Source organism: Coccinella septempunctata, chromosome 3 (genome assembly GCF_907165205.1).
Source record: "Coccinella septempunctata chromosome 3, icCocSept1.1, whole genome shotgun sequence".
In the NCBI taxonomy this organism is placed as follows: domain Eukaryota; kingdom Metazoa; phylum Arthropoda; class Insecta; order Coleoptera; family Coccinellidae; genus Coccinella; species Coccinella septempunctata.
The window spans coordinates 21,194,519-21,222,134 of record NC_058191.1 but is presented as its reverse complement, the minus strand read 5'-3'; the positions used below and the strand labels follow the sequence as shown (position 1 = coordinate 21,222,134).

At 34.4% G+C, this 27,616-nt stretch overlaps 2 protein-coding genes across 4 annotated transcripts in view; one reads left to right on the top strand and one right to left on the bottom strand.

Annotated features, from left to right (window-relative positions):
* The window catches only part of LOC123308932 (dopamine D2-like receptor), a 285,090-nt gene that overhangs the window by 130,625 nt on the left and 126,849 nt on the right, over positions 1-27,616 (bottom strand). The gene's annotated exons all lie outside the window — the stretch shown is intronic.
* The window catches only part of LOC123308931 (transient receptor potential channel pyrexia-like), a 78,363-nt gene that overhangs the window by 2,516 nt on the left and 48,231 nt on the right, over positions 1-27,616 (top strand). Inside the window, exons 2-6 of one of the 2 annotated variants that reach the window (XM_044891746.1) lie at positions 26-236; positions 14,135-14,557; positions 14,882-14,995; positions 18,612-18,838; positions 18,896-19,007. In XM_044891746.1, coding sequence (XP_044747681.1) covers positions 26-236; positions 14,135-14,557; positions 14,882-14,995; positions 18,612-18,838; positions 18,896-19,007 — 1,087 coding nt within the window. The remainder of the gene's footprint in view (positions 1-25; positions 237-14,134; positions 14,558-14,881; positions 14,996-18,611; positions 18,839-18,895; positions 19,008-27,616) is intronic. The other variant, XM_044891747.1, reaches the window with a different exon arrangement.

The window sequence follows — 27,616 nt, the reverse complement described above, 5'->3', positions numbered from 1 at the left end:
CCATTTTATAAAGGATTATTTGCAGCATCAATCTTCCCATCTACCAAATATTATATGTATCGAAAGTCTTATTCAATATTTGGACGATGGTGGAGATGTGAATCAGACAGATGAAATGGGAAACACCCTACTCCACGTGACTATATTCCACAACAAAGCAGAGAAGAAGAAGAATGAAGAAATTATAGAAGTATTGTTAGGAAGGGGGGCAAATCCGAATTTAGAGAACAAATTTGGTGAGTACTTATACTTCAAGTTAGCAGGAAAATTAGGGAGATCATTACTCGATGAAAATAAGCAGGGGTGGTTCCTATAAATTTTTCGAAATTTGCCTTCCTTTCAAGATATAGCCTCTGGAAGGCGATGACGAGTTGATAGTTTTTAATTTTTTTTACGGGTTCCCAAAAACACTAAGTCATAAAACTATACATAATATGAAGCATTAAGTAGATTTTAATCAGACAATTTTTTCAGATCTCACAACTCTATTATTGGGGGTTGAAAATAAAAACCCCTCATGATTTTCCTTCAAAAATAGTTTTCGCGAGATAGATTTTCGAAAAATAAAATTCTCCTATGGTTTCCCATTCAATTCTTCGTATAAGTGTTCCATAAAATTACCACCTCTCCTAAAATACATGCATCAAATGTCGGCCTCATAGACCTTCGTATACTGCTTGTAAGTTTTTATTCATTCCGAGAAGAAGTATCGACTGTATCGAAATTTTGCAAGAGACTTTTTTTCTCCAGAATTGAATGGGAAATCATATGAGAATTTTATTTTTCGGAAATCTATCCCACGAAAACAATTTTTGAAGGAAAATCATAAGGGATTGTTATTTTCAACCCCTAATAATGAAGGTATGAGATCTAAAAAAATTGGGAGAGTAACATCTACTTAGTGGTTCTTATTATGTATACTTTTATGAGTCAGTGTTTTTTAGAACCCGTAAAAAAATTAAAAACTGTCAACTCGTCAGAGAAAAATATTTATAGCAACCACCCCTGATTATTTTCATCGAGGAATCATCTCCCTAAATCCTTCGCATTTGTTTACAGACACCCTGTATATCTCTTAAATTTCACTTCATTAATGCGCGAACCAAATTATGTTAAAACCGCCGACATGGCTATGAATACTACTACCTACAATATACGGGGTGGTCCAGATCTCAACCACGTATTCTACGTCAAAAATAACCCCTAGTTTGTCATATAAACGTAAGTCGAAAAATGCTTCCTTTCAGAGATGCAGGGTGGTTATCGAAATAATATAGTTATTTAATCAACAAGGTTATTAATAAAAGCGATTAATGATTGAGATATTTTAACGTGTGAGCGAAGCGAGCACGTTAATGTTCGAGATCATTAATCGCTCAATTAATAAACGAGTTAATTAAAAGATTTTTCCGTCGACCACATTTCGAATTTAATGTGAAATATTGATTGCAAAAATTTTCTATCGATAACTAGTCAAATTTGACACCTTATAAATTTTCTATGCTCAAATCGGAATGTTGATATTTATGCGGCCGATCCATAGACTTATAAATAACATGGACTCCGCATGTGAGAGAGAAGTCGGTTGGTTGAATAAGATGGAGAGTTTGTGGGCAAGCTGTCAAAATGTTATAGAACACAAGTTTATGCGAAAATTTTCTTCAATAAATTTTAAACAAGCTTCCGAGAAGACACACAGAAATTCCATAGCTTTCCTTCGAAATCAATTATGTCAAAAAATATGTGAGTTTTAGTCAAAAATAGATGTAATGAGAATAATAATCAACGTATCAACACCTTGTGGGCAAAGTCTGCGAAAATTGTAAAAATTTTCCATAATAAATGTTCAACAAGCTTCCGAGAAGGCAAACAGGAATTCCTTAACATTCCTTCGAAATGGAAAATATAAAAATTATGTGAGTTTCATTCAAGAATAAATATAATGTGAATAATACTCAACGTATGAACACCTTGTGGGCAACGTCTGCGTTAATATCCATCATATGATTTTGACATTGCCCACACGGAATCAGTTCATCTCTTTCTTGTTCGATCAGAACGCATAAGCCCTTCTCTCTCTAATGCGTACAACCCCTCGATCTACTGGAAAGTCACGTGACAGTGAGTCCATGTATTATAAGTCTATGGGCCGATCGAACAATTCGAGAAGTCCATAGAGGGCATTTTCGAGTTGTGACATTTTGAGTAAATCACATTGATATCAGTCCCTATTGTATCTGTTAAAGAATGTGTGGAGCTGGTGGAAGCTGGAGTTGTAGTAAATAGATATATTGATTACTCTCTAACCATCATAATTTTTCTGCAACCTCCACAATTCATCTCTTCTCAATTCACCAGCTAGGTACTACGAAAATCAATGCTACATAAAAATGAAATAATTATTTGGGAAGCTGCTGAATACTTCTATGTTCGATTACCCATGACAATAATGCATTAATAGGAAATTAATCAATAAAAGGGTTTATTAACAGCTAATTTCGTGTACGTTAAACAGTACTATTATTAAGAGGTCGGCGGAAAAATATCTAATATGCGAATTATATGTTCTGCAAAATGATTCATACTTCAAACATCCTCTTTGAATTCGTATTTTAGTTTGTTACACGTTTCGTTTACAAAGAAATTCTTATTATTATTACAATATTATGATGAAATTTGATATTATCCTGATTCTCCATAGGTACCGAAGTGCCCCTCAGAAGCTCCGTAATCTTGTACGAGTTCGGAGAATCAGTTGTGTTCTGTGTAGGCTTTGTTACTGTGTCCTTACACCACCTTAGGTACATCACTGTTAATTTGAACCTAACAGTGAATGGTGGCCCGTACCTGAATGGACTAGAAAATTCCTTCTCTAGCCTGGAATCGAACTCAGTACCTTGCGGTTGCGAAATACTGAGCCGACGCTTCTAACCACCAAGCTACGACGCTGTGGTACGGTATGACTTTATTTGACGTAGAATACGTAGTTAAAATTTCTTTGTTAAGATCTGGACCACTCTGTCGACTAGGGCTAAAACGATTTTAAAAACCCGAATGGAACAAACATTCTTAATTGGGAATTCTCCTCAATTTGGGTTATCACTGTATATACAAGTGTAAACTGCACAATTAGGAGTTTCATTCATAAATTTTTCAAATGCACCGCGGAAACTATTCGGAATCATTCTTCAAATATGTATGAGGTTTTAAAATTTAAATCGCTTCGTTTCCAGTTTACGATTTGGCAATAGCGCCTACTAGAAAATAAAAAAACAATATATTATTTATAAAATAACTGCTGTTGATTCATGAAAAATACATCATTTTCGTCAGAAGGAGTATTCCCTATTCTTATTAGTTTGTAGTTGTTCGAAAAATGTTTTATAAACTATGAATGAATTTAATGACGAGAACTCGGTAAAAGTAACGGAACAGGGGTAGGTGGTGGTTTTTAGGGGTAATTTCTTGCTAAACTAAACCACGTATCGAAGTTTGAACCTAAGAGTTGTAGATAATTGCCTATAACTATAACTTTTTAATTTACTCCTGACATAACCTCAAATTCATAGTGAAAAATGCAAGAAACCAATTTTTGCTTTTTTTTTTGCAACAAAAAGCTTTTTTCTAAGAGAAGGTAGAACTGGTCGAAATAAAGCGTTTCAACGAAAATTACTTATACAAAACCTTCAAAATGATAAAGCTGAAGAAAAATTAAATGATTATTGAAATAGATCCTATTAAGACCCAAGATCATCTGTTAGCTGAATAATTATCGCAAAGCAATGGAAAAATCTTATCTCGTGATGGCTCAAGCATATGGTTTCGATTAGGATATTGACCCGTTCGATTCTTACGTGAGAATGAAAGTGAAAACTTGAGATTTTCTAATATTATTTCAAAACCTCACCAATAGAATTCGTCTATATTATTCACACATTCTTTCACAATGATCTTCACCATCTTCTTGTTCAAACCCTCCTACAATCGTCCTGAAAATGGGGTGAAATTGGGTAACAACAATAAGAGCACAATGAGCAATCTCAATAAACAGTCTCGACTATCTGAACTGTTCTCACCCCAAATCGCACGATGCAACAATATCATGTGATTTGATGCAACTAATCAGATCGACTCAGATGTACTGAACCATTTATTGTCCAGCCATATGTTTTTGTTGTTCCGTTTTCCGATACCAAAGTCACCCTCCACTGTCTCGTACTTGAAATTTAATGAAATTTTGTAGAACTTCTAGGGGTTGCAGCTCAGTCATCTCGAATATTTTATATGCAAAATATTTGATAGAATTACTCATTTTGTACAAAGCCTCAACACCCTTTATATATCGATTCGGACGAATATCTCTGAAAAAAGAAATATCTATGTGCTTAATGAGCATTTGTTTTAGTCAAATATGAATTTTTCTATTTTTATGACGAATTTTCAAACGAAAAATTTGGTGGACGTAATTTCGAATTTTCAACTTCAACAGGGCTCATTCTTTCTTGAAACCTCTACTTAACGACGAAGTAAAATAGTAATTCACGTAACAAGTCCGGACAATAAAGGTCGAATAGACAAAATTCAAGTCTGTGAGCCCAAAAAAACTATTTTCGGGAGTGTTGCGTACAATATTCTCTCTGCAACCGTGTAGAATTACAAATCGCTGATGCTTTCCATATTTTATTGGGAATTGAAATAAAAAAACTTGCAAACTTTTGACAACAAATTTCATATGAACTGTCAGCCGTTAATTCGTTACTACACTAATGATCAACTGCATTTATCAAAATCATTTCTACCAAGATTTTCATATTTAGAATGACAAAACAACGACGTGATCCTTCCCGGCCTAGTCCGGGAAGTACGTGCTTCCTGGAAACGCCTGGAAACGCTACTTTCTCAAAGAAAAAGTGTCCGGGAAGTGGGTCCATCCCGGACGTTTGCCGAAAAAATAATTTTTTATTCGAAAAACATCGTTCAAAACGAGAAAGATCAAGAAAATTTTTATCATATAAATGTTGGTTTTAATTTCGATCGAAGCAGAGCAGTGCATCTCCACCGAGGTTGAAACTGCCTATGAAAGAGAAGGGTCGTTCATTCCATATCGCATCGCATTTAGGGTTCGATTCTTCCACTGTTTCACTCTACCCTGACCATCGTCGAGATAAACATTGAATTTCACACTTGCAGGAATTTTTTCTCTTAGGTACTTGATTAGGAGAGGAGAAGACCTCGTAACGTCACTTGAGAGCTCCTAGCTCTGAACCAGCAAACGAGCTCATACAATGAAAAAATTCTGATTGCTTGTATAATTTTACTATAATAGAAAAAAATTCTTTTTAGGGCTATGCTTTTGTGAGTATACAGCGTGAATCCAGATAAACTGTACATACTGCATACTAGTGCATTCAGTGATTGAGCTGGTTCCAAAAATACCCCACATGATGGGTTTTACACCGTTCGATTTCCAGTTTTGGGTCATATTTTCAAATTGATCCATTTGAAAAATAAATCATCCGAAATTCATCAGATTTGTATATAGGATGAATACATGGATCCCTAAATAGATGGAGAGGTTTTCGATTTCCAGAGCCGGACCTAAACTATCGAATATTTTCAGAAATCATGATGAAAATCACCCTGCATATAGAAAAGTTGAAAATCTGATATTCTGATTGAAACTACACTATACAAGCTTCAATATGCTCTCATAAAATTTTGTGGCACACCCACAAATTCTAAGAAAAATTACATCAAATACAGACACTCGTGTGTGCTTGTGCTTATTTATTTCACTTTCCGCGGAATGAATAATTTTTATATTAACGATGCTCAATTCACAAAAGAGGGTATATCTAATATATAAAATTCTCGTGTCATAGTTTTCGTTACCATACTCCTCCGAAACGGCTTGACCGATTTTGATGAAATTTTTTGTGCTTATCCGGTATCTATGAGAATCGGCCAACATCTATTTTTCATCCCCCTAAATGTTAGGGGTAGTCCACCCCTAAATTTTTTATTTCATTTTTTGGACAAAATTTTGAATTTCTATTTTTTTATAATACAACATACAAAAATACATAAAATCCTCAATTTTCACCCTTCTACGATCAACCCTTATTTTTTAATAGCCATTTTAGTAATATAATCATTTTTCCTCCGTTCACAGCGCTCTATGCTTATTTCACGCATATACCACATTCTTACATACGTACAATATACACATTCTAACATACATACATACTTACAATAAGTAAGCTATTTTTTGTCTACACTAGAAATTACTAGGAAATTATTTATATGGCAAAACAACGTTTGCCGGGTCAACTAAATCTAATATATATATAATTCTCGTGTCATAGTTTTCGTTACCATATTCCTCCGAAACGGCTTGACCGATTTTGATGAAATTTTTTGTGCTTATCCGGTATCTATGAGAATCGGCCAACATCTATTTTTCATCCCCCTAAATGTTAGGGGTAGTCCACCCCTAAATTTTTTTAGGAAATTATTTATATGGCAAAACAACGTTTGCCGGGTCAGCTAGTTAAATATAAGAAAGGAATCTGCACACTTACTTAGGAAAAGCGGGTCCAGTGAATTTTCCCCATTTTTACATATTATATTTATATCAACCTTAAGAACAATATATTAGATTTTCACGAAGGTCTTACATCCGGTTTGTTCTATAGGGCGTTCCAAAATTGCAGCTACGGAAAAATGAATCTTTAAATTTTGATGATAATTCTTCTAATTTTCAGAATTTCATCATGATGCCTTGGGTTCTGAATAACAAGATATCATAGATATCCAAACACCGCCAACCACGTTAAGTTTCGTTATACAGGCTGTTCCATGAAGCTGTATAAGTAACTGAATGTAAATTTGTTAGTGACTTTGGGACCACTCTGAGTTTTTTAAAATATGATACCATGATGTATGACCACCCTGAGTTTTTCAAAATATGATACCATGATGTATGTGTACCTCTGTAGAAAGTTTCATTAATGTACAAAGAACAGTTGCAAAATTATTCAGGTTTAAATACGGATTTCATACAATTTTTCTTTAAAACTTATCTGTAGTTGAGATTACTGTCAATTATTTGATTTTTTATGAATTCTCTAGGCTACTTAAACGGTTGGTTAGCTTTTCTTCTGTTAAGTAGTTTTCAGTTAGTTTTTTTTTAATCGTTGTGACCATTATTGGTATAAAGTTAATGTGAAAAGACAGCAACGCATGCGCGAAATAGATATGCATGTTTCCAATGTGATCATGAGTTTCCATTAAATAACCTAAGACGAATAGATAGAGAAGATGATGTCGATAAAAGAGATAACTGAAGAAATCAACGATCTAAATGATGATTCTACAGTACCAGTTAAATTAAATACTTTGCGTCAAACTCCAAGTCATGCGTGCTTCATTTGCAATGAAGACGGTGGTGATCTTTGCAGTTTAACACTGAAGTGCAGAGTGAAAATTTTCATAGCACATGACATATATATTAGTGAGAATGCTAGAATTTGCAGACACCACATGAATGAGGATCTTTTTATACCTCGTCCTCTCCTTGTGGGTTTATACGATACACGAAGAAAAACATTAGAATGAACGGAATTCAAATCTCTACATTTCTACAAAAAAATGCGCGAATGCCATGGAGAAGCCCTTAAATGGAGGTATCATGACGAGAAGGATTTTACTGATGAGGAATTCCTTTTGTCCAATTGCAAAAGACGAATTTCTTGATTTGTTTAGACAGTGTTTGCCAGTTCCCGAAGATGAAACTAAATCAAAAGGCACATTTCTAAGAAAGATCTTCTCACTTTTCTATGCAAAATGAAACAAGGATTGTCAGATGATTTATGTGAATTGTTGATAATTATTATTTCAAGTAATGAACTAAAACCTGAATGATTTGGCAACAATATTTGAATTATATATACACCGAGTGAAATTTTTCACAAAGGTCGACATACTTTTATGGTATAATATTTAAAAAAATATACATCCTTAGAGTGCTCAAAGATACAACAACCTGGAATGATAATACTGTTTTTCTATATAAACAGATTTTGAGATAGCGAAATGAGGAGATTAATGACACCGAATTATGTCCATCCTGTACATTCCTGAATAGAAACACCTTTCGACCGACAATACCTATCATAATAATTATACTGAATGAAAACCTATATTCCTTGACATCAATCTCAACTACAGATAAGTTTTAAAGAAAAATTATATAAAATCCGAATTTAAACCTGAATAATATTGCAATTGTTCTTTGTACATTAATGAAACTTCCTACAGAGGTGGACATACATCATGGTATCATATTTTAAAAAACTCAGAGTGGTCCCAAAGTCACTAACAAAGTTACATTCAGTTACTTATACAGCTTCATGAAACAGCCTGTATAACGAAACTCAACGTAGTGGGCGGTGTTTGGATATCTGTGATATCCCAAGGCATCATGATGAAATTCTGAAAATTAGAAGAATTATCATCAAAATTTAAAGATTCATTTTTCCGTAGCTGCAATTTTGGAACGCCCTATATAGAACAAACCGGATGTAAGACCTTCGTGAAAATCTGATAAATATATCATATTTTTAACCTTGAGAACAATAGTTCTCAAGGTTGATATAAATATAATATGCAGAAATGGAGAAAATTCACATGCAAAAACTAGAAAACATTTGGAGTACACAGGTTTTCTCCGGTGGTGGGCCCATTAGACGTCTACTTCATTGTTCTCAAAATTTGATAACTAGTAGTTGGGGAAATTCAGGATTTACTCGAGCGTGTCAGATGAATATAAGGGGAGATACCTTGGACCACGAAGAGTACCTCTACCAAAAATTAGATCTGTATATAGGGGGAATTGTTTAGGACAGCCTGTTAGAATAGTAAAAAAAACGATAATTGTACATACTCGAGCGTGTCAGATTAAAATACATGTGGTTAATTACATGTTAAAAAGTATATATATTCTCTTAATCTGACAATTTAAGCTTAGCGAAAATGTGTGGTAGGGCGCCAAACTTGCAAAAAAAACGTTTTTTCTTCATTTGAAGCTGATGATTCAATAATAACGGAAAAAATATAATCTGACAGTTTCAGCAGGCCGAAATAATAAAAATTGACCATAAAGGTCACAAAAATCAGTTTTTTTGAGTTTTCTCTTCTCCTTTAGCTCGAAAACGGCTAGGAGTATCTAAAATTGCCTTAGGCAAAAGTTGTAAAGAATTTTATTATCTATAACTTTCATAATGTATACAAAAACGATTAGAGGAACAGGAGGGAGATATTCTAAAAAAATGCATTTTTATCATCTTCAAAGTGTCAGACTATGAAAACCCCCATTGATTACTGTCATATTAATGATGTCTGGAACAATGAGATTAACAATCTGTATGAAAATCTGACATGCTCGAGTATGTACAAGTAACGATTTTTGCATTTTCAAAGGGCTTCTGTGACCTTGCGTCACGTCCGAATTGTCAGTCTTTCGAAAAGTAGCTTCCTTTGGGTCCAATTAGTATATCCTCTAAAAATCTGACAGGCTCGAAAAAAAATTTTTTTTTTAACCATTTTCAACTCTTTCCTACGGCCAGCCTCACCGCGCAAACTGTAATGCCGCCCACAGACTTCGCCGCGATTCGAAGAGATGGAAAGAACGAAGTCTGTGGGCGGCATAAGATAAGCATGAATCTATTATCAGAGACACGTAGAGCATATTCATATAGAATTTTAATCTGACACGTTAGACACCTGGTTTTTTTACATCTGCAGTCCTGCAGATGCTTTCCTCACCGCTGCAAGTGCATACATCATAGAACCTTTTTTTCTTACTACCATCTAATCTTCGAAATCCACTAGGTTGCTTATTAGCAACGTCGGCTACCCAACTATAGTGTTTTCCCTTCTAATTAATGTACTAAAATAATTTCAATGTTGCGACATTGCCGTTCATAGGAATAACTGCGTTATTTCAAATAGGAAACTCAATTTATTACAACTTTTTCAGATTTATATCCCAATATGAATATTTTTATTTTATACACTTTTATCCCTGATATATTCGGAGATTGTAACGGTTTCCCAGAAAAAATCGTCAAAAATATGGATCCAATAAAATAAGCATAGAAAAGACATTTCATATTGTGGGAAGCTGAAATTTAAAGAATAGGTCACTAAAATCCTGAGGGTGAGTTTCTTGTAGAAAAAACTTGGCTTGGTATATACAGAGTTATATACGTAAAAAGTAGTTTATTTTAAACACCCCACTTTTCATTTGATATTTTCAGAGAAAATAGCAATAGGCATCTAATAATGTATTTTGTTTCGATACGAAAATCACATGGTTTCGAAAATAAAGTCAAATTTCTATGAAAGTGAGGGTTTATTGATACAATTCCTTGTATCAATGAGATAAACACCTTCCGTCGAGTTTTCAATGATTTTACAATCTCCTATAAATTTGACTTAATTTCCGAAACCATGAGGGTTCATTTGGAAACATGAATTATTGGATGCGTATTTCGATTTTTTCTGGAAATATGAGATAAGAAGTAGAGTATTCCATTTGGAAAATATCAACTATTTGCCGTTTTTGTATCGAGTGAAAAGACGAAGAATTTTGAAACAGCCTGTATATCACAAACCAAGTTTTCTTTACACTCAACTCATCCTAAGGATCTCAGTGATCTATTCTCAAAATTTCAACTTCCTAAAATATGAAATGTCTTTTCTATGCCTATTTCATTGGATCCATATTTTTGGAAATTTTTTGTGGAAAACTGTTTATATCTCCGAAAGTATCAGGAAAAGGGATGGGGAAGTTCAAAACATAAACACTCAGATTGGGATAAAGGAGCGAAAATAGTTATAATAAATAAGGTGTTCCATTGGAAATATGAAGATTGTAGTTTTTTTACGTATGAAAGGCAACGTCGCAACATTGAAAATATTTTTGTCATATAGAACAGAAGCTTAAAACAGAGTACCAAAATTTTTCGATCAATCCCTTATTCCGTTCTCCGTAAACGTCAAATAGACCACCCACCGTGGGAAGCCCTGTATATTCTCTATTAATATGTATGTGGTGCTGTCGTGTTGATAACCAATTGATTAGACCTCATTTTATTGATAAACCGTTGTAAGCGCGAATTAATTCAGATATCTTGAGTGATCGTTTACCTCAATTATTGAGTGATAGCAATCAACGCGAACTTTGTTTCCAACACGATGCTACGCCCCATTGCATTTTGCAGATCCGAGGATTCTTCAACGATCGTTACAGAGGCCGTGTTATAATAATAATAATAGCAATCTTCATTTTCATAATCAAATTCACCTAACGAAAAGACATGACAGGTCAGATATGAGAACGAAAAGAAAAAAGAAGACATTGAAAAGACAAATATAGCAATATGTGAGAAAATTGTGATTGAGAAAATCCACCATGTTGTAAAGTTCTGAATAAATTAGGAGTTTCTCTCTTGAATTTACTACTATCCGTTAGTATCTGAATTCTTTGGAAGTTTATTGAACACTGAGAGGCATATATATCATATATTCTAAATTTTTTTTTGCGAGAGAACACCTCGGAGGGTAGAATGGCACGCGATTGGTCATGTTCAGGTTACGATATTTCTCGAAATAAATCTGGTTATTCTGTAGGAAAACTAGGCATCTGTGAATATATGTATAGAGCAGAGATGGTGAGTTTATCTTTTCTTCTAATAATCATCGGCAAGATGTCCTGGAGGATAAATGAAGCATAGTCCCCAATCATATTTTCTTCTTCTTCTTCCTCTCTTGTCCTTTCTGTCATCTGCCTTCTTGTAACATTGATAGAGTGGTAGGTGACTTGATACAGAACTACTAACAGCGCAGGAAAAAACTGCATCACCTCACCAACTTGCGTACGTTTCTATTTGCTCCCTGCCTCAGTGTTGTCCCCCTCACAGTTCGCAATATTTTCATTTCCGCTGTTCTCTTTTTCCTCAGCAGCTTAAGTCAGTATGGCCCTATACAGGTTTTATAAATTCGCGTCTTACTTTCAGTGGTCTTATACTAATTTCTCAGTATTACATCCCACATGTACACCCCGATATTCTCGAGGCTTTCTTCATCTGATTGTCCACTTCTTTCGTTATACATCTGTTGCTTGATGTCTCCACACCCAAATAGCTGATGTTCATAACCTGATTTGCATATTGAGTTTCTGTGCCTCCAAGTTGAACCTATGTAGGAGGCATTGCTCATTTTCAGCCTTAGAACATAGATACATGGAATAGAAAATAAACATTCCAAAGACTGGAGTGAGATAGTTGTTTAGTGTCGCCAATCACAATTGAGACATTTGTATCGGAGATCAGTGTCACATCAATTTTCAGTAAGAATAGATAAGAAGTATGTAGATTTTTCAATATAACGCCACTGCCTTAGTGTCGCGCTAGACAGAAAAACATCGAATGTGTTTTCTACAAAAATTTCATTTGTAGCACTGAATGTCCATTCCATGTATCTATGTTCTGAGTTTTCAGCCATCAGGAATGCGTCATCAGCATAACAGAGTACCCTCAGTCAGACTTTGAAGTCGGAAAAATATTGTTTTCGCCGACTTTTTAATGATAGCCCTTTTCAATGTACACGAAATTAGCCGTTAATGAACATTTCTAATGGCTGATTTCCTGTTAATGCATAATTGTCATGGACAATCGAATATAGTAGTATTCAGCAGCCATTATTATTTTATTTGTATGTATTATTATCGTAACCTCGATCATAACCAATACTTATATATATGTACTACAACTTTAGCTTCCAGCTGCTCCACACATTCTTTAAGAAATAATTTTGTACGTAACGATAACAATATGATTCACTCGAAATGTCACAAGTCGAATATGCCCTCTATGAATTGTTCGATCGGCCGCACATAGACATATAGACATGGACTGTGCCTTCCCTTTCTATCTATGCATGAAATACGGTCAAAAAAAGTGACAGAGAGAAACGCACGTCGGGAATGCAGTAGTCTCTTTCTAGAATATTGATTGGTCCACACTCACCTCTATGTGAACAAAAAAGAGAAGTGCCCGACCATAATTTCTCTCTTTCTACAAAAAAAGCCAATTTCATGCTGACATTGCTCAGTCCATGTCTCTATGTCTATGCGGCCGCATAAATAATGTAATAAATGTTCGCACGTTAAAATATCTCAATCATTATTCGCTGTCTTTAATAAACTAGTTGATTAAATAACTATTTAAATATTATGTGGCCCTTTTACGCCTTCGTAGAAAACCTCTCCACATATTTATTTACGGCCGTTTTCAATAAACTTATCTATCCATTGTTTCAATTACTGAAGATAGAAAAACCATCTGATTTCGTTTCTATGATCTATCTGTAGATATATATAGACATAGACATACAGACATGGACTGTGGCTTCCCTTTCTATCGATGCATGAAATACGGCCAAAAAAAGTGACAGAGAGAAACTGAACATCGGGCATGCAGTTGTCTTTTTCTAGAATTTTGATTGGTCCACACTCACCTCTATGTGAACAAAAAAAAGAGGCAGGTAAATGCCCAATTACATGCTGACATTGGTCAGTCTATGTCTCTATGTTTATGAGTTTAGAATAGTTACCAATGGTTACCAATCGTCAGTAAGTGAAACGATGGATAGCTAGGTTTATTGAAAATGGCCGTTAGAGATCCATGCATCCTATGCACCAAATTTCCTGAATTTGTGATGGTTCATTTGTAAAATGGAGCATTTTCGAAATATGACCCAAAACTGAAAATTGCACTGTATCAATCACACCCACGCCACGGTGTGAAACCCATCATGTGGGATGTTTTTAAAACCACCCTCGTGTCACCTATCACTGTATGATAATAATTATGTACACTTTATCAAGATTCACCCTGTAAAATACTATGTTGATAATGTGAATCTCTGTAATTGACTTTGCTGAAGAGATTTTTGTTCGATAAATTAATGGATGAATGAATAAATCGAGTATTAACTGCTGAGAATTAATTTTCTAATCTATCAAAAAATGAAAGATAGACGGCTTTTTCAAACTCATCTTTTTTTCCAGGCGAAACACCATTGTATGTGGCGATATGGCACTCTAATAATAGTGCAGTAGCGAATCTCCTCAAAGCTGGAGCTGAACTTGTCTTTCAGAGAGAAAACGCCCTACACCTAGCAGCAGAAGTGGGATACGTTCCAAATGTTGAATTACTCTTGGCTAGTTCACAATTTCAAAGCAACACGAGCCTCGTGAATACCTTGGATTACGACGGATATAGCCCTGCATATAGAGCTGCCTTAACGGGTCATAAATTTTCCCTGAAACTTTTGGCTTTGGCCGGTGCGGATCTTTCCTTCAAAATTAAGGATCGCACCATAATGGAAGTAATCTTCGATGAAATCACCAGACCTGAGGACTGGTTCGTGGACCTTCTAGATGAGGGTATAACATGTGAAGTCGATGCTCAAACACATTCCTATGTGGTTGGTAAGTATCAATTCTACTTGCGTTCAAAAAATTTGTGATCACGTAGAATGTGGATGTGTAATGCTCACCTCACACTACCTACATAAGACATACAATATTTTATGGTTATCTTTCAAATTTGCTCAAACCTTCACGTTAGCATTTCGGATGTTGCTAGGAATTTTTGCTCAGCAAGTTTTCATATTTGAAATAAGGTTGGACGAAAATGTCATTGGAATGTTTCCATATTGTTTTTCCTATCCGAATAATGTGAAGTCACGAGCTCAGTGCGACTTTCTGACAGCAAAATTGAGGGTCATTCAAGTTGCAAAATTTTGTTTACAGATCTGAAGGTTCTGGCACCAAATACAAATGAAAGACAACTAGAAGTTCTAGTAGACCTCATTGGTGCTGCAAACTTACAAGAAGAAAACGTAGTACTTCAACATCCCTTGATAGGTAATCTTGATACCAATATATTCTATGCTATATGAAACCATATATTACGATACTGATTTGAGGGTACAATCGTACCTTCAATTACCAGCATCAGAAATATTGAATTGACGTGACCGATATTACTGAAATTTTAAACTTGAAGCTTCTAGTTTCCGTGTCACAATTTGTCTACATTGACTCTGGTACATGAATAATAATCAAAAGGGTTCATCAATTGAAAGTACCGTGCGTTCAATAAAATTCGTCTTCAAGTAGGCTGTGGAATTCTGGAGGTTGATGTTAGGTCTGAACGTAGATATTTTTGGATAACCTATGGTTGATCTCATCAATGTTTACATTTTGGGAATATGAAGTGATTCAAGGAAGCAAAAAATATGTTCAGACACCTAACGTCAACCTTGAAAATTCATCATAAGTTTGTATGAAAGGCAATTTTTCGGAAAAAGTTGCATTCAATAACGATTTCTTCAAACGTGTGCAAAGCATTTCTATTATTGAGTGAGATTACAATAATCTAAACAGTCTGAGGCGATTGAAAAAATTCTTGGCCAGGATTTCAACCGAGGTTTACAATTTTCATACGTCGAAGATTTGAATCTAGAATGAATCAAGGCATTATATTTTGCACTTTCAATTATGTAATAGTTATTTGAGTAACCCGTTAGGAAAAACATTATTTCTGTAATGAGCGATTTTCTGCGCAACGAACGCAAGTGATTAAAAAAGTATTTCCCAACGTTTTCACACAATATTTTTTTTAATTTTGAATAGTATATAGCTATGAATCGAAATTGAAAGTAGGTCCTTTCGTTTGCATAGAAAGTGTAGCACTTTACTACACTAGGTGTAATTTACACTCGATTTTAATATTCGTTTGCTGATTGTATTACACCAGTATAGAGGTGGTGTACTTTATCTGCACCTAGTAGAAATGAGGTGTAATATTTGTGTTCTGTGGTGTGAAATGTAAAATTTGATGTTGATGTCACGGACGTCGCAGTAATCTACTTCAAAATGGATACGATTAAATTTAAAATTTGCGATAAGTTCATCACTTTACAAGAGGATGGAGAAGTAACAACCCTTCTGAGAAACGTAACCATAGATTAAATCTAATTTTTTGGTCTATGGGCATAACAACCCAATTTCAGTGATTTTGAAAATTGAAAATTTTTTATTAGCTACAAAAATACATATACAATTAATATATTTTATTTTGCCACAGAAGACATTCTTGTGTGTGACTCAAAAAGTAACAAAATTAATGACTTACAAACTGAGGATGTAATATATTGAAACAAAGCAAAAGCTTATTTATCTGTCCTATTTATTAATCCCTCCAAACGGCAACGGTCCAGAAAATCAATACAGAGCGAGAATAACAATGATAATTTTTTCCTGATTCTATTCGTTTGCACAACTACACTGAAAATCAGCTGATTCAAAGTGCAAGTGTAGATTACACTACACCAAGAAACATACGAAAGGACCTAGTATATCGAAAAAGGCGTCCCTCGCACATTCCTTTCAGGTCGTCTAGTGACGAAAATTATTTAATTTTTCACTCCGTTGCAAAGTATCCTCCTGGAGCAAGTATCGTTTCGTCATCAGTTCCGAAATATACTAAAAGTAACCATTAGAGTAAAGTAAAAATTAGACTTAACTGTTTCTTGTCTTCTCGTGGGCTCTAGTCTCGTCCCGTCTCATGCGAGAGTCTCCAGAAAGCGTGATTCGAATCTAATGGTAATAATAATAACGCATACTATAGTTGATCTACCGGGTAATTTTTTCCAATTATTTCGCCTTTGGGAGTATAATTATAATAGTGATAATTCTTCTCACAAAGATTTTTAAATTTTGGTTCCAATCGTTTTATTCTGAAGTTAATGTTATAATATCATGAAAGATTTTAAAATATGAAAATTGAAAATCCTTACTATTATACTAGGTTAGAACTATTTAGAGGCTGACTATAGGAATATCGAAAACCGTTAAAAAAAGCTGACTTAATAATAATAAATTACAAAAAAGAAGTACACCAGTATAATCGCTATATAGGATTATGGCTGCACTCTGAATTTCGTGTAGTTATCTCCAAAAACAAATGAGTTATGAAGAAAAAATGATTGATTTTCAGTTTTTTCGAGATATCTCAGGAACCATCAGAGATATTTGGGAACTGTTTATACCCACCCACTAATCCTTGAATAACGCAATTTTTTCGTAATTTAAGCTTTCCTGAATTTCTAACGGTTTTCGATATCCCTGTAGTCCCTTTCTAAATAGTATAAAGCCCTGTATAAAATTCCGAAATTCGAAAAAATATGAATTTTGAAAAGCTTAATCTTGGAAACTATTGTGTCTACAGAGACAGTTCTAGTATCATATTGTAGCAAATTTAGTCTACCTACCTACTTCAAAAACGTCCAAAAGAAGTTTTTTTCAAAAACTAGTTCTTTAGGGTTATAATCGCCAAAATATTGAAAAATAACGATTTTTTCGCGGTTTATTCGATTTTTGACAAAGTTGCGTTCGGCGCGCGAGCTCACAAACTTGGATTATTCATTAGGTCATCATCATAAACATGCTGTGATGTATAAAGTTACTGGATTATTGGGAAAATTTAAGCAGGCTATTCAAGGAGGAAATCCCTGATGTAATACATCATCAATGTATGAAAGAAAAAGTCTTTTAAAATATTTCTTTTTTCCATCTGAATTTTCAGTCCAATGTTCCGTGTGGTGAATAACTAATGAAAAATTTTTAATTCGATTTTATAGGTCTAGCAAAACTTTCAATTGTACATTTATTGTTAATATTTTTGAAACCAATTAAGTAATCTACTATCAAATATGTTCTTGATGATAGATTTTTTTTGTCATTTGATTTTTTTGAGGTCCTAATGGGCCATCCAGTGTGAATGGAATAAAGGCAAATAAAACATTTTTTTCTCCTCACACATTCAAAAGACAGTTATTCAGAGGAAAAGGGCTCGGAACAAAATAAAAACAGAAAGCCAATAGAATCTTTCATAGTAATAAAGTAAAATATGCCTTACAATAATACAGGGATACCTACATTGAAATATTAATGAAAAACTTCTGGTATCTATACGAATAATATTATTATGAAGCAAGGAGGTAAAGTTTGTAGATTTGTGAGTTTGTAGGAAGTAATCTCTAGACCTATCGAACCGATTTTGAAAATTTATTTCACCAGTAGAAAGAAAAAATTTCTCAGCTACATTGATTGTAACTCAATGTAGTACAAAGTAGAGTAACTTTGTCGCTTGAAAGTATGGGGTAGTATGCGTCAAATCTGGTTCTGATTTATGAAAATTCATGAAATATTTACAATATATTCGGTCACATACTTCATCTTTGAGAAATAGTTTCTATGCGATTTCTGAAACATGAAGAATCCGTTTGTACTTCTTCTCGAAGTCAGTTAGGCAAATGTAATATATTCCATACTCAATACCCATCTTTGAACAAATAACTGCCATCCAATTTTGCAAAAACATGTTCCTATGATTTCAGGAAAAAAGTTTCCTCCTTAATATAATGACTCTTTTTTCGTCAAGTCCTGAAAATTAACCAAAATATTTTTTTTACAGAATTTTTACTCATATTGAAATGGGCCAAACTATGCTATTTTTACTATTACGTCCTTTGCACTTATACGATTTTCGCCTTATCTTTATCACTTTATGGTTCATCGCTTAACAAGATGATTGGAGGATGCGATGAATGTGATGAAGCTAGTTTTCATTTTGGTATTACGATGTACAGAGGAATGGCTATCGTTTCAGGATTCTTGATTTTTTGTCATGTCGCTCTACAGGTAACTGTCTGCATTCAACCAATAATTATTTTATATGTGCTGTGGAATCCGTTTCAGTCTTTATTGAACCCAAAGAAATTTCTCAAGTTCGACAATTTACTCACTGCGATATCACTGATTGCCGCTATAGTTGTTGCAGTGGTTGGAGAAAACTTTGGTCATTTGAGAGGTGAGTACTGTATTATTGAAATGGTACGGGGTTAAATATTTGAAGAAAATTAAGGAATGGTACGAGAGAACAAGAATTTCAGAAAGGCCAATTCTTAAATAAGTATACCTTATGATTCCTTGAACCTTGAACTTATTCGAACAGAAAACGTCACCTCTGCCAGCTGGGAGATGCTGCGCTCCCTAGTGCGCAGCGCACATTCGGTAAAAATGATGAATTTGCAGTCATTTTGCGAATATTTATTTTTATTGCATCTACTTTGGAACACAATTGAGAATATGAATTTTTCTGGCAGACGTTTTAGCCTCTGCCGAATGCCAGGCAGACGCCATTTTTGATGAAGAAAAAAGTGACATTTCAAACCATTTTAGGAAGGCTGAATTTTGATATTATATTATTTGGATATTCAAGAGGAAAACATGAAACTGGCAGACATTACTTCGCTCGCTGAAAAAGGAACGTCCCCTCAAAGTTTCAAAATACCGACTACCTTATCGGACGGCACTTGCGAAGTGAATGATTGCAAAATTGTCAATAAACCATTTCAGGAAGGCTAAAATTTCTATATTATAACATAATATTTAGATACTCAACATGATATTGGCAGATATCAATAATTATTGATATCTGAAAGAAGGTAAACGTCCTCAAATTTTCACAGAACTCTTATTCGACTTGACACAGACACTTGCGAAGTGAATGATCCTCAAGCAGTCAAGAAACCATTTCAGGATGGCTGAAATTTTGATAATAATATCACATGATTATTGAAGAGTGAAACATGAAATTGCCAGACATTAATTCGGTTGCTGAAGGAATGGCAGACGCCCTCACAATACTACCTTATAGGAGAGGGCAATTGCGAGTGAATAGTGAATGATAGCAATAATTAATAGTTGGGGAGCCAACGATGCTAAATCAGGTTTTACTCGAGCGTCGTGGACACCTATTGAATTTGGAAGATTAGATGGTAGAAAAAAAAAGGTTTTATGATGTATGCTCTTTCAGCGGTGGGGAAAGTGTCTGCAGGTTCTCGAAGATGTAAAAAAATCGTCAGGTGCACATACTCGAGCGTATCAGCTTCTTGGAACATAGATACAAGGAATGGAAAATAAACATTTGTTGTTGTCCAAAGACTGGAGTGAGATAGTTGCTTAGTGTCACCAATCACAATTGAGATCATTCACTTCCCGTGTCCCGTCCGATAACGTAGTATTTAGAGACTTTGAGGACGTCTGCCTTCTTTTAGTAACCGAATTAATGTCTGGCAATTTCATGTTTTACTCTTGAATGTCTAAATGTTATAATATCAATTTCACTTTTTTCTTCATCAAAAACGACGTCTGCCGTGCATTTAGCAAAGGCCAAAACGTCTTCCAAAAATATTTTTCTCAATTGTGTTCCAAAGTAGATGTAACAGAAATAAATCTTCCTTAAATGACTGCAAATTCATTTTCACCAGGTGCGCTGCGCGCTAGTTAGTCTTCCAACTGGCAGAGGTGACGCTTTCTGTTCGAATGAGTCTAAGGAAACATATATGTATTGAAGAATCAGCCTTATTTAAATTCTTTCTCTCAAATGTTGCTAGCTCTTAGACTGATATTCAAGCCTCAGCTCCAGTCTTGGCCATGGTCATTGATATATTTACCTCCGGTGATAGTATTCTTTATTTTTATTTTTCATGAAATCTGTGTTTCCTAAAGCGTGAAACGTACTGAAAACTGAAATCATCGAAATTAGAATATTTGGACGCTCACTACGATGTCACAATAATTTATAGAGACCCTGTATATAGATCCTTATTATATATATTGTAACATCGCAGTGGGATTTGAGTTTCGTATCTTTCAAATTAGCTAATAAGAGAGACTTAAATAAAAATATTACAACCATTTATGAAAAAAATTTATATAATATATACAAAACGTATGTTTTCTTGAAAGGCAATGACTAATATTAAAACCCTATAAAATAATTTGTCATTATTTCTTTCTTCATTTTCACCATATTTCAAATGGTTTCTGAAATAATCATCCATTCTTTCCAGATATTGCAATAATTGAAGGAGAATAGTTATTTTCCTATCAAGTGCGGAAAGTGATACTTGCCCGCACGAAACTGCCGTTGCCCGAACGATGCGAAGCAGAGTTCGGGTAATCAGTTGAGTGCGGGCAAGACACTTTACGCAAGAGTTAGGAACAATATTTTTTCTACAAGCGCTTGAAATATATAAATATATCCATTTCACGAAACAGATCATATCTCATTTGATTAATTTATATATAATGACAGACGTAATTCTGCATGTCATTACTATGGGTTTCTCATCGTTGACGTTCTATGCATAGAAACATGATAGAATTTAATTTACTCTATAATATTTGCGTGCGGGAAAGTGACTCTTTGCAACTTGGAATGCGTGCGGGAAAAAGGTTGAACGCGCACGCTTGTAGAAAAAAATATTTTTCTAAAAGCGTGCGCTTTCAACCCTTTTCCCGCACGCATTTCAAGTTGCAAAAAGTCACTGTCTCAAACAGTGCGGGAAAAATTCCTGATGGTATTTCTTTCCCGCACGAAATGTTAAAGAGTAAATTTAATTCTGTCATTGGTCTATGCACCGAACGCCAACGATGATATTACCATGGTAACGACATGCAAAATCACGTCTATCATTACCTATATATGAATTAATCAAATCAAATTTGATTTGTTTCGTAAAAAATAGTTAGTCGTGCAACCAGTTGGAAAAGCATCATTTTTCGTAATGAGCGTATTTCTGCGCAACGAGCGAAGCGAGTTGCTGAAAAGAACGTGAAATACGAAAAATGGTGTTTCACATATCTAACATTTTTTCTTATTTTGAATATGATATTGCTATCAATTCAAATTGAAATTGCCAAAAATGTCTCTAAAAGCTTCTCTCGGAGATTCCTTTAAAATCGTCTTGACGGAAATTATTCAATTTTTCACTTCGTTACTATGAAAGCAAGTATCGTTTCATCATCAGTTGCGTTTCAAAAAGGCGATGAATTTTAAGAAGTGTCACTTTATATGTCAAAATTAGAAAAAAATATTGTTCTTAACTCTTAACTATTATCACTATTTCAAATTGAAATTATTATTTTAGAAAGGTGAAACTACAATTAATCTTCTGAAACCCTTAAGGGGTTTCACTCCCTCAGTCTGGAACAAAATCAATTAGATATTGAAATAATTGATTTGCTCCTGAGTAAATTCTTGCACTAATTTGTCAGAAGCATATCAGATGAAAAACATTGTTGCCTGACAATCAACGAAAAATGGTACTTCCTAACGTTTCTCAAATCTTCGGAGTTGTCGTTTCTCAATTGACATTAATTTGTCAATACACGGAGACGTTGATTCATTTAATTTTGAAATCATGGGGAACCGGGTGTCAGTTCTTTCCTCAGTATATCAATCCAAATACGATCTATTTCTACTGAACAATTGGCAAATTTATTATTCTGATCCAACGAAATACAAGTGGAGTTAATTTTTCGTTTATAATGATTCGGTTGTGTCATTATAGTTTTAGTGTTATTCCAATCTATCATGTGGTCATTAGAACACACATGATCTGCAATTTGTGATCTATTAATTTATCTATTTTCAATATTACTTTTATGTCTATGTTTTGTGTTTTAAAAACTGTCATTATGTTGAATTTGGAATCGATTCTTCTCATTTTTTCTGGCTGGCCATTAACATAAGGAATAACTTTCTATAAATTTGATTGTTCTTGAAGGTTTCTTGGTTGTTCCTCATCATTATGATTCTGGTGAGATATTTTTCTTTCTAAATTTAATACTGTTTTCTCTATATAATCTGTCGACTATTGATTATCCCTAAGTCAATTTCATTCTTTCTAATTTCGGGTGTAGACGAAACCAAATGAGCGAAATTAGAAATAATGAAATTGACTTCATTAAAAATTTCTTAGGGATAATCAATAGCCGGCAGATTTCAAAAAGAAAACAATATTTAATTTTAAAAAAAAGTTAAGTTAGTTATATACCAGTATCATTCAAATATTCCTAGATGTTACTTTAGAAGGAAAAACATTTGTATTGTAAACTCACATTCTACAAAAAAAAAGCCCTTTAATAAGGGCAATCCGGAACGGATTGCACACATTAAATCTTGTCATTTCTGAAATCAATAATATGGATTTTTCCATGAAATAACCTATATAGGTTGAAAAGAGATTTTTTTGATGGTAGGCTTGGTACGTTCAACAAATTTCGAGTCGATTTCAAATTGAAGGAGAGTAAAATTAGTCAAACCCATACCAGTTTCCTCTCGCCATGAAACCACAAATTGATGCAACTTGATAAAATGATCAAAACAAACGTACATCAAGAAACTATGGATTGGGTTATTTAATTGTCAAATCCGATAAATAAATTAGAATTTTCAGACATTTCAAAATGACCGTAAATTCCTAGCTCGAAGACATTTTATTTAATAGAATTGATCAAAAAGATCTTCACGTTGCTATAAAAAATGTCAAAAATTGACAGAAATGACAGAAACCTTTTTAGGAATGCTCGCATTCAACAACAAGTTAATTCAAAAATTTCAAAATGCATAAGAAATGCCGGAGTTACTCAATAACAGGCGTCCAAATCAATCGTCAAGTAGGCTATGGAATTTTGAAGGTCGATCTCCTGTGTCTGAACATGATTCTTAGCTTCTACTCTATCATTTTTCAGGTAAGCTGCATTAAAATTATCAGCAAATTATAAACATGGTTCTTACAGTTTCATTATAGAAACCCACATCGGAAATGGGGAGAAAATGGAAGGCAACTGAAAATATCTTGTTGATAAACGTTTCAGTGGCTTCAGGGTTGAGTATCCCAATAATGCTGTAGATTATAAATCTTTTTCATGTACTCTTTCGTGATCCGTTTTCCGTAAAACAGATAAAGTTCAAGGGAAAAAAGGAAGTAGTCGAGCAAAGGATAATAAACAATGTTGAAAATTTGATGACGGAAGCTCCACTGGCCCTGTGTTCGGGTTTCAACTCAACTGGCTGGAATCTCCGTTGGAACATGTATCACGATTTCGAAAAAAGCCATAAATTCATTTCCAAATAGATTGCTCTGTTCATAAAACATTGAAGATGTTGAGTAGCCTCGTACGATGGCCGTCTGATAGTATTTCCTCAACAAATTCATTGATAACCTGAATCAGTTTTTTGTGTGATTAAGCATGGCATTCTTGATTTGTCAACTCCTAGAATATGAGGAGTTGGAGTAGCAAAAAAAAATTTGTTATTGAGACATCACTCAGAAAATTGGTTTGAGCGTAATAAGTGGGGGGTAGTAGGACGTATTTTCTTTAATGCAGCTTCAACGAACGGACGTTTTGAAGGAGACATTATCATGCCTATTATGGCTGAATTGAATTCGGATGAATAGTTCAATAGTTATTCTCAACAATATGAAACTAGATTCAAGGATTCAGAAGCCTTAACTATTCTGATAAATGTTTTTCCGAATCAGCTGATTAGCCTCAACATGAATTTACTCTAAAATCATGTGATTTTATACCATGTGATTTTAGTTTTCGAATACTTATTTCCGATTTGTACCAACAGTAGACTAGAATCAATGAGAACATTCATCAAGTCAACGTTTTTAAATCTAACAGATAGAGGTGTCAGAAGTGTTTGGACCATAGGAGAGGACATTTTCAGCGACATCTCTGAAGGATCTCTGAAACTCATTCTAATGAAAATCATGTTATTCAGCTCCTTTATTTTTGTTATGGATTTCCATCAAGTATTGGACACAACAATTCAATATTTGAAGAGAATTGAAAATATTGGCAGTCTTACTGTGAATTATTATTATTTCTTAGATAACTAAAATCTTCCTTCAATAAAGCAAGGGTCGAAAGTCTTCCTTTCGTGTAGTTATAGCTCATCAAAAATATAAAATAATTTTTATTCATCTACTATTCTACTGTATGTAATTCACATCCGATTTTGCAATGGTAAATCTATTTATAATCCGTTTTGGTTAATTCAATATGAAATATTCGAGATTCTTAAAACGAAGTATTGTGAAAAATTATTTGTTCACGAGACCTTTTGCTTTCAAAAATTTGAATATTTCATCTTCATCTATGACAGCAGCTGCTATTTTTTTAATTTCTACGAATGCAGAAGAGGTTCGTCGTACAACGAACCTTTCCACAATAACAGTAGACGCATTTCACAATTCAATTATCAAATTTGTACTATCATTTTCATTCATATGAAAAAATGAATGAAATCGACTTCAAAACATTCATTGCAACATAAATTACGTGAGAAGGTATTCTTCAACGCAAGAGAAAGCACACTATCTGGATTTCTATTTCTTGGATCATATGACAGGTCTTGTCTATGATAAACAAGCGCTGGTGAATTCAAAAGGAGAATGATACAACGAATTGAATCAGCTGCCGAGGAAATTCGCCAAAATTAAGAAATGATTGGTGGATAGTGTGGCGAAAAAAACAAGAAAGTGTATTCGGGAAAATGGGAGTATATTTTATTGAATGATGAAGAATGCTCACGCCTAAACGGGGAGGCAATGAATATAATAATAAGGATAAAATCAGAACTCCATTTGGGGCCTTGACGATGGCAAATTGGCTAGTTCAATTCAGATCGTAACTTGTCGATATTCATATCGTCGGGTGGTATGCATCTGAATTTATCCTTAATATTTTTTATTCTTGTTCTGCTTAAATCTTTTGAAAATTCGACTTTTAAGAATGATCAGATATCAGTTTCAACAAAACACTTCACTGCACTGACAAAACAAGTTGAGGCTCTCGCCACCTCTAGGCAATTGCGTCTACGTGGCACTGATTCAAACACCAATAATAGACGCAGATGGAGCAGATCAAGAAGATTTAATCCAAATGGAAAATTTTGTTACCACCATTTTCGATATGGAAGAAGATGCTGTCCTGAAAAATTCCAGCCTTCATTTGCGTGGAATAGCACTAACATGAAATCGGAAAACGAGAGTGCGCCGGCGAAGTAGTAGCAAATTCGTCTGCGCCTGCTGAGCCTGATTTCTGCACATCTAGACTTTATTTGAGATCTTAATTCTGGTCTGAATTTCCTTGTCGACAGTAGTGCTGATGTCTCAATAATTCCTGTTTTGAAGAATGCCGTTCACATGAAAAAATCGGATTTCAAATTATATGCAGCCAAGGACACAGAAATTTCAACCTATGGTATCACAACAATGAGCATGAATTTAGGCCTCTGAAGAAATTTTCAGTTTCGATATTTTATTGCTGAAACAACAAGAAATTCAACGTTTTGATTGATTTGAAGAACAAGAGATTAGTAGACCGCGACACTAACCTCTGTGTTCGAGGGAATGTTGTAGCTACAACACATTTCCTGATTTAGCCAAACCGAACTGGTTGCCCAGTGAAGTTAACCATGAAGTTCGTCATCAAATAGTCACTAGAGGCCAGACAGTATACTGTCGTCTTCGCCAGTTGGCCCCTTACATACTTTAAATACCGAAAGAAGAATTCCAATTTATGTGGAAGAATGGGATCATTCGAACAAATCCCAGTGGGCAAGTCCATTACTCCTAGTACCTAAAAAAGTTGAAGGTTTCAGGCATGTGGTGATTACCGAAGACTGAAGAGTTCAACTGTTCCTGATCGGTATCCCATTCCAAGAATCGATTACTTCCAAACTATTTTGCGAGATAGGAGAATTTTTTCGAAAATTGATTTATTTATCAATTACTAAATTACAATGGCAGGAGAAGATCGCGAAAAGACTGCAATCACAACTCCTTCTGGATTATTTGAATTCAATGTGATAAGCATGGGACTCATGAATGCTCCGAGTACATTTCAACGTTCTGTGAATCAAGTATTTTCTGGATGAGATTTAATTTTTCCATACCTAGATGATGTATTGATTGCTTCATCGTCGCTCGAGAAACATCAACGTCATCTGGAAGAAGTTTTCAAGCGACTCAACGACTATGGTCTACGAGTGAGTATTTCCAATTCTGCTTTTGGTTTGGAAGGATTAAGTTCTCTTGGTTACCTGATAACACCTCAACTATGCCAGAGAAACTGAAAGTTATAATAGAGCATCTGCGCCCAACGACCGTGCATGATTTTCGCGCTTTCTTGGGTATGATGAATTATTATAGAAGCTATCTGAAAAATTCAGCTGATACTCAAGCTGTTTTGAATGAATATTTAAAAGGAGCCAAGAAGAAAAAAAAAAGAGTTATGAAGAAAAAAGAGAATCTTGATTTGCAGTTTTTTCGATACATCTCAGGAACCATCAGAGATATTTTGGAACTGTTTAGACCAACACACTCTTCCTTAAATAACTCAACTTTTTTGTAATTCCCCCTCTAAATAGTGGGTACTAACCATGTATTTCCCAATTCACTACTGATATTCGACATATTAGTGGTTCAGATAATGTGAATGCAGACAATTTATCTAGAATCGATGCCTTGTCAGCAGCTATAGATTATGATGAAGTGACTGATCCCCAAGTAAAAGATGAAGAATTCAAAAAATTGCAACGAGATCCTCAGT